Source organism: Ornithorhynchus anatinus, chromosome X3 (assembly GCF_004115215.2).
Source record: "Ornithorhynchus anatinus isolate Pmale09 chromosome X3, mOrnAna1.pri.v4, whole genome shotgun sequence".
Lineage (NCBI taxonomy): Eukaryota > Metazoa > Chordata > Mammalia > Monotremata > Ornithorhynchidae > Ornithorhynchus > Ornithorhynchus anatinus.
The window spans coordinates 426,255-441,713 of record NC_041751.1 but is presented as its reverse complement, the minus strand read 5'-3'; the positions used below and the strand labels follow the sequence as shown (position 1 = coordinate 441,713).

General features: G+C 51.5%; 1 protein-coding gene across 1 annotated transcript in view; it reads left to right on the top strand.

Moving 5' to 3' along the window:
- Positions 1 to 15,156, top strand: part of TNFRSF11A (TNF receptor superfamily member 11a) — a 43,475-nt gene extending 28,319 nt beyond the window's left edge. The window contains exons 3-11 of the mRNA XM_029053597.1: positions 57 to 138; positions 797 to 922; positions 2,541 to 2,684; positions 3,861 to 3,954; positions 4,774 to 4,868; positions 6,130 to 6,243; positions 7,141 to 7,193; positions 9,734 to 10,487; positions 14,304 to 15,156. Coding sequence (XP_028909430.1) covers positions 57 to 138; positions 797 to 922; positions 2,541 to 2,684; positions 3,861 to 3,954; positions 4,774 to 4,868; positions 6,130 to 6,243; positions 7,141 to 7,193; positions 9,734 to 10,487; positions 14,304 to 14,707 — 1,866 coding nt within the window. The 3' untranslated portion in view covers positions 14,708 to 15,156. The remainder of the gene's footprint in view (positions 1 to 56; positions 139 to 796; positions 923 to 2,540; positions 2,685 to 3,860; positions 3,955 to 4,773; positions 4,869 to 6,129; positions 6,244 to 7,140; positions 7,194 to 9,733; positions 10,488 to 14,303) is intronic.
- Positions 15,157 to 15,459: the final 303 nt, after the last annotated feature.

Sequence of the window (15,459 nt, the reverse complement as noted above, 5' to 3'; positions counted from 1 at the left end):
AATAAGCTAAGTTCCCCCCTGAATCTTGCTCACTTGATTGTTTGTCCTCTCTTCAGAGGTCGTCAGCCATCACCCCTCCTTGCAGCAGCGAGAGGCATTACGAACAGTCCGGACGTTGCTGTAACAAATGCGAACCCGGTAAGCATTTCGGAACGCCTTCCTAGGGACAGCCAGATGGGTCCTCGCCAACGGCCTCGGGCAGGGGCTGGGTCATCTGCCTCGGGGGCATGGTCTCCCGAGGGTGGAGTACAGTGCTATGCGCTCAGTTGGAGCTCAGGACACCCTCTTGAAGGGGCGATTGGTGTGACCGTGAAAATCTCAAGCCTTTTCCGTCAACCTCCGGGGTCAGAGAAGGTTGTGTGGAGTGGGAAAGCTGCTCATGGAAACAGTGATGCGGGTGGAAGCCTTTCGCCTTTGGGGGTGGCCCTGAGCCAGGGGGAAGAGCCACCCCAGTGGTCGGTCGCTCTGTCTTTCCCCTCCCTCTGTGGACTGTCCGGGAACCGGCAGCTGCCAGGGTTGGATGTGCCCATTTCAGAGGCGGTCATTTGCCTGTGAGCAGAGGCCCCTTAATCAGAATGATGCCTAGTCTCTTGCCAAGTTCACCCTTAGAACCCCTGCCTTTGGGCTTCAGTCAACCGGTGGTATTGACTGAGGACTTAACTGTGTGCAGTGCACTGTACTGAACACGTGGGAAAGTAAAATACAAGTCATTTTCGGGCCCAAAGGGAAGGCCGGGTGGGGAGGGGACCTGGAACTAGTTAGCCCGACGAGCCGCCGGTATCCTTTCCTCTCTAAGGGACGTTCATGACTGCCAAGTGCACCGCTGCCTCTGAAAGTGTGTGCTCCCCCTGCAACCCAGATGAATACTTAGACACATGGAACGAAGAGGATAAATGCCTACTGCAAAGAGTTTGCGACGCGGGTAAGTTAGCCACGGTGAGTTGTTCGGCTCCTTGCGGACGAGGGCCAAGAACGACCAACCTCTTGGTCCCGAGCGTCTCAGTGGGGCAGTGGTGGGGTTAGCGTCTCCTGATTGCCTCCCACCTGGTCCAGGTTCTCGTCGTTCACCGAGTACCAGGCTGTTAGTTTGGGGGCTTTCTGTTCCACTAAAACATGGATCCCAGAGAGAATTTCATTCCCTTGATAATAATAATAATTATTAATAATAATAATAATAATAGTGCTTGTTAAGCACTTACTATGTGCCAAGCACTGTTCTAAGCACTAGGGTAGATACAAGTTAATCAGGTTGGACACAGTCCCTGTGCCACATGGGGCTCACACTCTTAAATCCCATTTTACAGATGAGGTAACTGAAGTCCAGAGGAGTTAAGTGACTTTCCCAAGATCACACAGCAGACGCGTGGCGGAACTGGCGTTAGAACCCAGGTCCTTCTGACTCCCAGGCCGGTGCTTCGGCCCTCTGATTTTGTTTCTAACGGTTGGGCTTGGAGTGCAAGTTGTTGGCTGGGAAAAGGCAAGTAGGCCCAGTGGGTAAACTAATGATTCCTTTTGTTTTCACGCCTTTCGTTTTTTGAGGGCCAATCTTAAAGCCAGCACTGCACTAGCTACCTGGGTGTATAGAGAGGAGTCGTAGATTGAAGACAGTCCCTGCCCCTGAGGAATTTACAGTCCTCAGTGAGGAAGACAACCCAAGGAGGGGAGAACTACCAACCTCTAAGACCGCCTGCCACAGAATTAGCTCGATTCCACCCTCTCCTTCCCTCGAGCAGGATCCCTCCCTCGATCATTACTCATCACTTTATCCGTCACTGTCCTGTTTCGGTCCTCATTCTCCGTGGTCTCCTGGAAATGAAAAGATTTGTTCAGTTGGTGATGAAACGTTAAATTAGATTCGGTAAGATCTTTTTACAGGTTCCAGTGCCTGAGGGAGTCACCGCCCAGTGGCCTAATGCTATTCATGTTGTCTGAGCAGACATCAACATCTAAATTAAATGAGGTTCTAGATCTGCTACGTACTCCAAGGGCCCAGTGGCCCTGCTGGGCAGGCAGCAGAGGAGGGAGCAGATATGGAAATGGCGTTTGGTTAGGGTGGACTCAAAGAGAGGTTGCTATGCCTCTTCCAGTGGGTTAGGGGAAATTTTCCAGAGTGGCTGGGGTTTGGGGTGAGCGGGAGGGGCTTCCAGGATGGGTGGACCTACGTTCCCTGCACCGACTCTTCCGTTGTGCTGAATCGCCCCAAACCCTCAGAGCGCGAGTGGTCTAGCTCATGGGATGTCGTTGGGGTCGTTCAGCCGCCCACGAGACCTGTGAAATCAGGTTTACGCTTAGTTTGACCCTGGGCAAAAGGTGAGGGGAGAGGAGGAGGTCCTGGAGGGGTTCAGCCATGGAATGCGGGGCCGCCTCTCGCTTAAGGAGAGAGGTCATCCCTTCCCTTGGCCAGGTGGGTGGCGTCGGGCCCTGGGCGTGGGTGAATGAGGGCACTGGACGTGGCGGTGGTGCTCCCTGCTTGTGAATTGGTCCTGACCTGACCGTCCTCTTCTTCCTTCCTTTCCGCTCTTCCTCTGGCCGTGGCCCAGGCAAGGCTCTGGTCGCGGTCCACCCCGGCAACAGCACCTCGCAGCGGCAGTGCGCCTGCACCCAGGGCTACCACTGGAGCGACGACTGTGATTGCTGCAGGCGCAATCGGGACTGCGGTCCGGGCTTCGGGGCCAGGCACCCGCGTAAGGCCGATCTGCTTCCTCTGGGGGACGGGAGGGAAAGCGAGGCTTATATGTGGCCTATGAGGTGTATGTACGTGGCGAGGAGGGCCAGATGGGAGTGGAGATTGGACGAGGCAGGGAGGGGAGCCGAGCGGGAGAGAGATGCGGTCCGAGGCCTAGGGGGAATTCCTCTCCACAGCTGTCCCCGGCTCAGAGCGAGACTCGAGGGGGCTTCGGTCACTTCAAATGAATTGTGTGCGAATGTATTCCTGTATCCCTCCAGGAGCAGTCTCAGACTGACCTCTGAGTCAGGGCCCTGGAAACGGGGCGGCTCAGAGAGGAGTTGTGGCTGGGAGGTGAGGCCGGCCCCCTCGTCACCCGATCGACGATATCCACTAAGCACAGGCTACGTGTGGGCTCCCTATCGGAGGACCCCTAGTACGGAGCCGAGATGCAGTTTGGTCGGAAATAGGCAGTTTGGTCAGAAATGCTCTTCTTGAGGGATTTGGGTCAAAGCAGAAAGAGGGGCAATAAAGGGGCTTCCTTTTCCTTCCTGCACCTTGTCCCTGAAACTAGGAGTTCTTTGATGACTTTTTGACAAGGGTGGTTCCACTTTTAGTAACTAGTCAGTAGCATTCAGTTATTTTATGGTAACTGTAAATCACAAGCTCTGTGTCGGGCACTGTACTAAGCACTGGGTTAGATGCAAGGTAATTCGGTTGGACACGGTCTCTGTTCCACATAGGGCTCACAGTCTAAGTTGCTGACTGAATGCTGACTCCGTACAGATCACTGTGCTAACAGTAGAGTAAGTAGACCCGATCCCTGCCCCCAAGGAGCATCCAGCCTCTCTGGGGAGACAAAATAACCAACAGACCGGACCAGTCGATCGCCCAAAGCATCTCCGTTTAATAGTTCAGATAGCACCAACTTATGATTTGCGGTGGGCGTGGATCCTGCAGTTAGCTCCCCTGGGCGTTCCTGGGGAGTTTCTCTGTTCAGTGACTCTGGATAGGAGAACTAGGAGAGATCAGTCTCTCTTGCTATGCAGGCCCAGCTCCTGCTTCCTCAATTGTAGTCTGTGAAAGATGTGTATGAGTGAGTGTGTGTGTGTGTGTGTGTGTGTGTGTGTGTGTGTGTGAAGAAAAATAATATTCTTTATCCACCATGTCTGAGTGGTGTGTTTTCATTCCGCAGTATTGCCGAACAGGGATACGGCGTGCGAGCCATGCCCCCCGGGCTACTATTCCAATAGCTTTTCTGCCACTGACAAGTGCGAACCCTGGACCAAGTAAGTGACCTGAACAAAAAAAATCAACGCCACCCGCAGCAGGTGGGATAGGAGCTAGAACAGAGCCTGGCTCAGAGGGGTCCTTCTAAGGGGGCCTATTTTCACTCATTTCTACTGTAACTATTTTGAGTTTAGGCACTTTGGAAGAGGAGTACGGTAATGTAAATCATTGATAATGATAATTGTGGTACTCTTTAGGCACTTACTATGTACCAAACGCTGCACTAAGCCCTAGATACGAGATAACCAGGTTGGTTGGAATCGCTGTCCCACATGGGGCTCACATATGGAGGAAGGAGAACAGGTATTGAATCCCCATTTTACAGATGAGGAAACGGAGGCATGGAGAAGTTAAGTGACTTGCCCAACATCACGCAGCAGGCAAGTGGCAGAGCCAAGATTAGAACCCAGGTCCTCTCACTCCCAAGTCCAGAGGCTCTTTCCGCTGAGCCGTGCTGCATCTCCCTGATGAGAAGTGTGCTAATTATTTTTGACCCCAAGGCCTTAGAAGAAGATATAAGTCCTCACCAAAATCTCTTTCTCTGACCACTTTCTTCCAGTTTTCTCTCCTGCAAAGCTTTCCCTGGTTTCAAGTTTATGGTGTTCAAACAATGATAAAACCTTGGAAATAATTAGTGCCCCTTAGTAAAAGGAGTAATTTATTGCTTTTATCCCCTGAAAGCATCAAATTAACCTGTCTCATGACTCTGTTTTCACAGTGCTTTGCAAGGAGTATTAATAATGCTTTTTCTGGTTCCATCCTGTGCTGTTAGATGATTCGATGGTATTTACCTAATAAATGGCTCTTTATTTCTGCAGCTGCACAATTCTTGGACAGGAAGAAATCGATCCCGGGACCAATAAGTCAGATGTGGTCTGCAGGATATCTTTTGTGCCCACAAAGTTCTGGAACGGTACGTGGTTGCGGAAGCCCAAGTCTCATTAGAAGTTTTACCCTAACTCGACACTGTATTGAAGTACCAGCAATTTCGTCCTGACACATTAATACCCCCACCCTATTATGTCCTTGTGTTCTTCCTGCTCCCACTCTTTGTAAATCAATTTTACCGATCGGTTCCTCATCTCAAACCATCAGTCCTTTAGACGTCGAGGTCCTTCAGGGAGGGAAATGTGCCTTTTCCATCTGTTGTACTCTCTCCCAAGCACTTGGTTCAGTTCTTTGCACTCAGGTGCTCTCTCTCAGGTGGGAGAAGCAGCATGGCGTAGTGGAAAGAGCACGGGCCTGAGAATCAGAGGATCTGGATTCTAATCCCGGCTCCGCCACTTGTCTGCTGGGTGACCTTGGGCAAATCTTTTAATTTCTCTGTGCCTCAGTTACCTCATCTGTAAGATGGGGATTAAGACTGGGAGCCCCACATGGAACGTGGACTGTGTTGTCCAACCCGATTAGCTGGTATCTACCCTTGTGCTTAGTATAGTGCCTGGCACATCGGAGGCGCTTAACAAATGCTATTAAAACAAAAGATTCCGATTGATTGGCTGTGAGAGTTTTGAGTCGGGGATTTAGATTGGATCGTGTATGTAGTAATTCAAACCATGTGAGCAGATGAGATTTCCAAGAAATCTGATGGAGAGGGCAGGAGGGTTCCTTTAATTAACCAGGGTAGGGGAGTAGGGAGATCCAAAGCAGCTGCTGCAAATCTGTTGCCCAAGGAGTTCAGGAAGTGCTGCTCTGGTAGTCAGTTAGTTTATCATATTTACTGAGCACTTCTATATGCAGAGCACTGTACTAAGCTCTTGAGATAGTACGCTATAACAATGTAATAGACACATTCCCTTCCCACAATGAGCTTTCAGTCTAGAGGGGGAGACAGAAATTAATATAAATTACAAAGAAATTATGGCAAAGGACCTTAGTGCTGTGAGCCTGGGAGGGGGGATGAATAAAGGGAGCAAGTCACGGTGACGCAGAAGGGAGTGGGAGAAGAGGAGAGGAGGGCTTAGTTAGGGAAGTTCTACCTTCTGAACCTGAATTTTCTTTGACTCTCATTTAAGGCAGCAAAGAGTAGAAATTCCTCAAATTCCTTCAGGAATTTGTACTTCTGGACAGATCGGGTTGTAAGTTTTGAGGTCCGATTACCTTTTTAATTGCTTATACAAAAAGTGAACTGTTTTCTATTCTAACCCAGTGTTGTTTGCTTTCTCATTTTACAGAATCCAGTGAAGTCACACGTGGATTGATCATTCCTTTCCTCTTTGTGTCAGTGGCTCTAATTGGCCTCATCTTCCTTGGCATTTACTATAGGAAAGAAGGGAAAGTCCTGACAGGTACTGGCTTTAGGAGTGGGAACGGAATTTGGGAACCTGATACGGTGACTTCTCTGCCGGCAGAAATCCGGACTCCCTCTCCATTTTTTCAAAATATTGTCTGTGCTTTAAGGAGAGGGTGTGTGGATCGGTCTGCAGTTCGAGCCCGAACGGCTGAGGAGTGATTTCGTGCTTTTTCCCCGAAAGCCTGCAGTCGCACTGCTCTGGAGAACCAATCGATTCATCAGTCGTATTTACTGAGTGTTTGCTATGTGCAGAGCACGTTCTTGACAACAGGAACGGGGGCTTGGGCAGCTGCAGATAAAGCCAAATTGAAATGATCGAGGTTTCTGCCGAGGAGGGAGCACAGTTGGGCTACTTTCCTGGATATTTAGCTGCTAGGTGTTCATGTGGGATGGGAGCAGGTTGGAGGCCTGAGAACTTGGCAGAGCCAGTCAGACCTGAGGCCTGCCTCCTTTCTTCCCCATCTCCCATCAGAGTTAAGGATTCAGGCCCCTTTTTTTCTTACTTGTTCTTTCAAATGTCCATAGCTTTATGACTTCCTTCCTTTAGCAACTCCTTTTTTCTACCCTCTAACTTTTTTCATCTTTAATATACAAATATGCTAATAACACACCTCCCCTCAGGCTGTGGGCAAATTCTCCCCCTAAGGGAGGAGCAGTGGGGCCTATTGGAAATAGCACAGACCTTCGTGTCAGAGGACCTGGGTTCTAATCCCAGCTCTGCCACAAACCTGTCTAGTAACTCTAGTGAGAAAGCTGAAGGCTCCTGGGTGGCTTTTTTAGGTTATCGTAGGAAAATTGAACCAGTGGAAAATAGGCATTATTGAAACCTATCATCTGATTGACACTTCAAAGCTGTTATTTATGTGTGTGTGTTTGTCTTTTTAAATTCCAGCTGATCTACGGCATTGGTTCCATGTCACGTGCACCAGACTGAAGGGCAATAAGGTAAAATCAGGTTGTTTAAAATCTCCTTATTCTTTGTTTCTTTGCCTGACATTCATGGTAACAAAGCAGCATGACATAGTGGCCAGAGCCTGGGCCTGGGAGTCAGAAGGAGAAGCAGCGTGGCTCAGTGGAAAGAGCATGGGCTTTGGAGTCAGGGCTCATGAGTTCGAATCCCAGCTCTGCCACTTGTCGGCTGTGTGACTGTGGGCAAGTCACTTAACTTCTCTGTGCCTCAGTTCCCTCATCTGTAAAATGGGGATGAAGACTGTGAGCCCCACGTGGGACAACCTGATTCCCCTATGTCTACCCCAGCGCTTAGAACAGTGCTCGGCACATAGTAAGCGCTTAACAAATACCAACATTATTAAGGACCTAAGTTCTAATCCTGACTCCACCACATGTCTGCCGTGTGACCGGGGCAAGTCTCTTAACTTCTCTGGGTCTCAGTTCCCTCATCTGTAAAATGGGGAGGGACTAAGAGTGCGAGCCCAATGTGGTACAGGGACTGTGTCTGACATGTTAAACTCGTATCTACTCCAGTGCTTAGGACAGTGCTTGGAACATAGCAAGCGCTTAACAAGTACTATTGTTATTATTATTATTACTAATAATAATCATGAAAGCCAAAAACTTGATCTCTAACAAGTAAAGAAAGCAAAATATTGTGTTTTTTGGCAGGTGAGATGGTTAATTATGTGACTGTTCCCTTAGGAGAAGGGACTTTCTATAGTGAGTAAAGATGAGGAAGGGGCTTGACTCGTGTCCTGGGCCTGATGCTTCTGTCTTTCCATCTTATGGAAAGCAGCGTGGTCTCGTAGCAAGAGCACGGGCTTGGGAGTCAGAGGTTGTGGGTTCTAATCCTGCTCTGCCACTTGTCTGCCCTGTGACCTGGGGCAATTCACTTGACTTCTCTGTCCTCATTACTGCATCTGTAAAATGGGGATTAAACCTGTGAGCCCCATGTGGGACAGGGACTGTGTCCAACCTGATTACCTTGTGTCTACCCCAGTGCTTAGAACAGTGCTTGGCACAAGTAAGCGCTTAACAATACCATTATTATTATCATTATTATTATTATATTTCCTGAGCCATCCACCTTCTGGTTCTGTGGCAACCTGAATGGATCTGAGACTCCTTTAGGTCAGTCAATCAATCATATTTATTGAGTGCTTCCTGGGTGCAGAGCACTGTACTAAGCACTTGGGACAGCATAATATAACAATAGAACAGGCACACTCCCTGCCCACATCGAGCTTGCAGTCTAGACAGGGAGCCAGATATTAATTTATAAAATGACAGGTATGTTTTGAAGTGCCGTGGGACTGGGAGGTGGGGACTCCTGGAGCAGAATGACCAAACTTGGTTCTGGGACAAAGGTGTCTCCTAAGTGTGAAGGGCAAGTGAGAAGTTCTCTCATTGGCTCTGCAGTGGCAACCCCACCTGCAAGGGGCATACCTAATGCCAGGGGGGTAAAATCTGGCAGGGTCCGTATCTCTGAATGGCCGCTATGGCCCGAGGGATCTGAGGTATCCGCTTCTGATGCTGTTTGGAAGAGGGTGGTGGGCCACATGGTTCCCTCCCCACCCCCAGCCCCTAGCCCCTAGATTTGCAGCAGCTGCTTTGGATCTGCCTACTCCCCTACCCTGGTTAATTAAAGGAACCCTCCTGCCCTCTCCATCAGATTTCTGCTCTTCCCTCCTTGCCTTCAGACCAACCTACGCCTTAGGACCAGGGGCTGGAGAAACCCAACCGGATAGATCAGTTGATCGATCGGTCGATCAGTGGTGATTATTGAGCGCTTGCTATGTTCAGAGCCCAGTACCAGTACAACAGAATTAGCAGATGCGTTCCCTGCCCGTAACCGGCTTACAGTCTAGAGGACGGGACGATGTCAGAATTCCTGGGGCAGAGCAGGGAAATAACGGGGAAAGAAAACCTGCAGGTTGTATAGGCAGACTGAATGAGAGAGACGACGGTAGAGGAGTCAAAGATGTCACCGAGGTTGTGGATCCTGGATGGAGAGGATGGTGGGATTTCATAATAATAATAATGTTGGTATTTGTTATGTGCTTACTATGTGCAGAGCATTGTTCTAAGCGCTGGGGGAGATACAGGGTGATCAGGTCGACCCACGTGGGGCTCACCGTCTTAATCCCCATTTTACAGATGAGGTAACTGAGGCACGGAGAAGTGAAGTGACTTGCCCACAGTCACACAGCTGACAAGTGGCGGAGCCGGGATTCGAACCCATGACCTCCGACTCCCAAGCCCAGGCTCTTCCCACTGAGCCACGCTGCTTCTCGATAGATTTGTGGCCATCTAAAGGAATACAGTGAGGAGGAGGAAGGGGAGGTGCTCAGGTCTATGCATATTGAGGTTAAGGCCCAGGCTGAAAGCTCCTCATGAGTGTCCGCCAACTCTGTCGTATTGTTCAACTCTCAGAACAGTGCCGGGCATGTGATAAGTGCTCGATAAATCCCATCAATGACGATGAGACATCTAAGTCCACTGACAGTGGGTCTACTCTGGGCTTGTCTTAGCAGGATTCCTCCAGCGACAGTTTCATCAGCACCCGCGTGGCCCTCGCTGGCCACCGCCAGCCTTTTGAGGGAGTCTTGCTGCTGACCGTGGGAGAGAAGGTGTGTCCTGAAGGCGCGGGTTGTCCCGAAGGACTCGTGCTCGGTGGACCGGGGGCCACGGAGCCGGAGGGAGGCCCCTTCCTGCAGATTCCCATGGAAGACGAGTACCTGGACCGGCCGGCCCCGAGCCCCAGGGGCCTGCTGGCCCTGAGCTGCCTGGACGGCACGTCCGGGTCCCCTTTCCCCGAGCCTCTGGAGATCGGGGAGAACGACAGTTTGAGTCTCTGCTTCACGGGGACTGAAAGTCCGGGGGAGGAGGGGACCTGCGGATGCCCCGAGTGGGCCGCCTGCACCCCCGTGTCCTTGGAGAAATCCCCGCAGAAGTCAGGCCCCGATGCCGCCCCGAGGTTCCCGGAGGAGGCCGAGCGCAGCGGCCCGGACGACTGGTGGCCACCCAGCTCCCGGGCCAAAGGCTGCATGGGCTGCGGGACGGGACCGGGGGAGGGGCCCGAGTCCCCAGCGCCCTACACGACCCCCCAGGAGAGCGGGCCTTTGCCACCCTGCGCCTGCGGGTTGGGCTTCCCATACGATGGGGCGGAGAGCCAAGATCCCGCCTCGGGACGAGGCGACGCCCAGGACCACAGCGGGGCCGGCGGCAGCTCAGGGACCTCTGGAACCCCGACCGGAAGCCCCACAGACCTGCCCTCTGCACCGGGTAAGTATCCGGGCCCGGGGGTGGTCCCCACTCTACACACAGGGCTCCCCTCCTATGATTCCACTCCTGGGAGAGAGGCGGGAAGGTCCAGTAGTAGGATAGTAGCAGTTGTCCTAGAAGAGGACGGGCCTGGGATTCAGAAAGTCATGATTTCTAATCTCGGCTCTGCCACAGGACACTTCATTTCTCTGGGCCTCAATGACTTCATCTGTAACATGGGGATTAAGACCGTGAGCCCCATGTGGGATAGGGACTCTGTCCAACCTGATTTGCTTGTATCCACCCCAGCACTTAGTACAGTGCCTAGCACACAATAAGCACTTAACAAATACCACAAGTATTATTATTAGAGTTATTTATAAAGTGTCTGCTGGGAGCAAAGCATCCTTCTAGTGGCTGGGAAAGAATACCCAGATGAGAGTTAGGCACACTCTCTGGACTCCAAGAGGCTCCCAGCATAACAGTAAGCATGGGGAAAGATGAAATGATACAAACGTCAAAACAAAATAAAAGATGAGGATGCTGAGAAAGGTGGTAATGGAAGCAGAGTTTCAGGATCCCCCCGGATCGGTCAGTCAATTGTACTGTGCGCTTACCGTGTGCAGAGCACTGTACTAACTACTCTCCCGAGTACAATATAGCAATATAACAGGCACATTCCCAGCCCACAAGGAGCCTACAGTCCAGAGGCGCAGGCCCAGAGCGACAGCAGCCGCGACCCCAGCTTTCCCCACCTTCCCAAGTTTGGGGCTGCCTCGGCCACGGCAGCTTGAGTCTCTCCTGTCCCATTTCCGTAGGGCAAGCCGGGAGCGAAGCCTCGGCATGGCTTGGCGGGACGGCCCCACGGGCAACCTGGTACCGGCCCCTGCCCGTGACCGCACCCTCCTGCCCCGGGAGTTGTGAATAGAATCCTTCACTAATCCTTCACTGATTTCCTGTATGACCCCTGCCTTTCCCTCCCAACATCCTCATCATTTAGGGACAGTCCCCATTTGGAAGAATCTAACATTCCCTCAAGCAGCTCTTGAAGCTGAGTAATAATAATAATAATAATAATAATCATGTTGGTATTTGTTAAGCGCTTACTATGTGCCGAGCACTGTTCGAAGCGCTGGGGTAGATACAGGATAATCAGGTTGTCCCACGTGAGGCTCGCGGTCTGAATCCCCATTTTACAGATGAGGTAACTGAGGCAACGAGAAGTGAAGCGATTCACCCAAAGTCACACAGCTGACAGGTGGCGGAACTGGGATTAGAACCCATGGCCTCTGACTCCCAAGCCCGGCCTCTTTCCATTGAGCCACGGGGCCCTGGGAAACTTGAGAGTCAATTTCAGAGATTTCCACAGAAACCAAGAGAACCGACCGAGAAAGAGCTGAGGTTTAGAATGACGCAGATCTGGGCAGGGTTTAAAGTCATCCTTGCAAGGTACCTTTATCATCAGGTAATACGGGCCACCCCTCTGCCCGCCCCCAAATCCCACTATCTCATTGTCCCAGAACTCCCAGACCGCCACCCGATGAAGCAGGGACAACATTCCGTCGGTGGCCGTTTCAGAGCTTGATCTCCAGTAGGCAGGGAAGAGGGCTAAATCTGGGGTCCTGGTTTCCCTTGCTCGGCCTGTCACCTGCAAAGCCAAGGGAGCTCTTCATCGGCAGGCGTAAATGATGCGTAATTCCTCCCACCGAACGTCGAGTCTGCCAGGTGATCTGTCCCACCGGGGTGCAGCACGAGTCCAGCAGCTGCGAGGAGGACTTACCCAGAGAAGCCGTGTGGCCTAGTGGAAAGACCACAGGCCCGGGAGTTAGAAGGACCTGCGTTCTAATTCTGGCTCGGCCCCTTGTCTTCTGTGGGACCTTGGACAACTCATGAAATTCTTCTACGCTTCAGCTACCACGCCTGTAAAATAGGGATTAAGACGGTCAGCCCCATGTGGGACAGGGACTGGGTCCAACCTGATTAACTTGTATCTACCCCAGGGCTTAGTACAGTGCCTGGCACAAAGCAGGCTAATAAGCTCTTAACCAATACCATTAAAAAAAATGTGGCCTTGGCCCTTGAGGGGTTAGTAATATATCAATCAGTCAGTCAATGGTATTTATTGAGCACTTACTGAGGGCCTATAAAATGAGAAGTACCACCATCAGTATAGAACTCAACTAGATTGCTCAGAAGGAAGAAGCTGAGCTCAACTGCAGCATAATCGAATGACTCCCGACATAGTTTCCCTAGAAAGACCATTTCAGCTAGGAAGCCAGGGCTCACACCTTTGGGAGGAGGCCAGAGAACCCAAGCACCGTGAGAAAAGGAGAGAGCGCGAGGGCGCCAATCTTCTCTCTGTACCTTGGTCTCGTCTCTCTCGCCACCGACCCCCGGCCCGTCTAGCCTGGACCTCCCTCCTGCTTCATATGTGACAGACCACCGCTCTCCCCACCTTCAAAGCCCTATTGAAATCACACCTCTTCCAAGAGGCCTTCCCATCCCGAGCCCTCATTTCTCCTACTTTCTTTCCCTCCTGTGTCACCTATACACTTAGATCTGTACCCTTTAGACACTTGACGTGCACCCCACCCTCAGCCCCACAGAACTTATATATCTCTCATTTATTGAAATGTCTGTCTCCCCCTCTAAACTGTAAGCTCCTGTGAGCTCTGTTGGACTGGACTCTCCCAAGCGCTTAGGACCATGCTTTGTACACAGTAAGCACCTAATACACATGATTGATTGATTTATTCATTAATAATATTGATTAAGCATCAACTGAGAACAATGCACCGCATTTAAGCTGTTGCCAAGGCACAGCGACGTAGTCAAGACCCCAGAAAAACTTACATTTTAATGGGGGAGAGGGGCATAAAAATATTTACCAAGAGAGTAATCCCATGTGTAATATATATATATATACATATATATATATACATAAAAATACAGAAAAGGGTTATGAATACATAAGTCATAGAGCTGGTTGTTAGGTTGAAAAGATTCAGAGTGTTGAGAGTTAGGGAAGGCTGGCAGGAGGAGGTGGGTTTTCAGAAGGGTTTTGAAGGCAGGGAGAGCTGTGGCCAGTCACATTAGAGTCGGGGAGGGCGTTCCAGGCCAGGGCGGAATAGACCGCGTGAGGGAACAGAAGCTGAAGAGTTGGGAGGGAGGTACATCTGGGAGGTGCGCTGGGGAGAAGAGCGCGGCAAGAACCTTTGTGTACAGTGGGGAGAGAGGGTAGTTGGGAAACCCGTTGTAAGGATTTTTATGCTCGATGTGGAGGAGAATGGCGAGCAAGCCGGGGGTCTTGAGGAGAGAAGGAGGCCGATGATCCGCGCAGCACTGGGGAAGGAGGAGGCGGGAAGACAACCGAGAAGGCTGAAATAGTAGTCGAGACTCGATTGACCAGGGTAGTAGCAGTTTGGGTGGAAAGGATGGGAGGATCGGGAAGTGTCGTTCAGGAAGAAGCATCAGGGCTTGGCAATAGATTGGATGTGAGAATCGAAAGGCGGTGAAGAGGACAACGCCAAGGTGGCGAGCTGCTGAGAGAGAGGATGGCGGTGGTGCCATCGACAGAGACGGGAAAGGGAGGAGGAGGAGGAGGAGGGGAAGAGGAGTCGTCATTTGTTTTCTGCTCTACCTAGTCTGAGTAAGATGCCGAATTTGAGGCTTGGATGGGCAGGGGCAGGGGCGAATTGCGGACTTCGGTGAGAAGGGAGCGGAGGAGCACTGAGGCAGGACTCGTTGAGGAACTGTTCCTCTCACAAGACAGAATCCTCAGCTAGAAAACCTGAATCATACCTCAACATGGTTTTCTTCCTTCCTCTCTCCCACCAGGAAATGTGACTGGAAACAGTAACTCCACATTTATTTCGCATGGAAAAGTGATGAATTTCAAGGGTGACATAATCGTGGTCTACGTTAGTCAGAACTCCCAGGAAGGCCCTGCGGGCACCGGGCCGACGGAAGAGACCGTGGTGGGCAGCCCGGTGCAGGAGGAGACCCTGAATCGCTGTGACACCTTTGCAGGGAACGCCCCCCTCTTCCAGGAGAAGTGTGCCGACGCCCACCCGGGGACCCCCGAGGAGGACGTGGGGCAGAAGAGCAGGCCCGAAGGAGAGAGAAGCCCGCGTCCCCCCCTCCCCGCGGAAACGTGGGGCGGCACTGACCGCGCGGCCACCCAGCCTGTGCAGGAGGAGGGGAAAGCGGCTCACTGCTGGCCGACGGCCTGGCACCCGTGAAGGGGGCGAGCAGCTCTGTGCCCTCCCGGGGAGTTGCCCGCACCCCCTCCCCGACGGAAGCCGTGGACCCACCATCCGCCCAGCACGGCCAGCGCGGGAGGGCGCTTGGGCAGTTACGCGGCTGAAAATGCACATCCTCGTTCTCGGGTCTTTCCGGGAAGCCTCGCGAAGCGAGTGCCCCAGCCGTCACGGACAGCATCGGACGGGGACGGCGGTGTTGGAAAAAGCTAGGTGAAGGTCACACGCCGACACTTTTATATCTTCTAATTCCGGACTTCTGGATTTAGGACTTTTTTTTTGCCTTTAAAATAATTGAGCCACGTCGGGGCAAGGGGCTCTGTTGGGATTTTTGTCTTAGACCGTCTAGTTTGGAAGCCTGCTCTCGTAGTGAATCTTTTCATACCTCAAGGCTCCGGGAGCCGATCTCTAAAAACCATTTCTCTTCTTAATATTTGTGTTTTTTCTTAAGTGCTTACTATGTACAAGGCACTGTACTAACCCCGGGGGTAGATACGAGATAATCAGGTCCCACGTGGGGCTCAAAATCTGAGTCGAAAGGAGCATAGGTAATGAATCCCAATTTTGCAGGTGAGGTATCTGAGGCACAGAGAAGGGAAGTGACTTGCACAAGGTCACACAGCAGAGAAGTAGCAGAGCCTGGATTAGAACCCAGGTCCTCCTCCCAGACCCTCACCCTTTCCACTAGGTAACCACTGTTCTGTGTGGTTCCTGTTTAATGGACTAACAGGCAT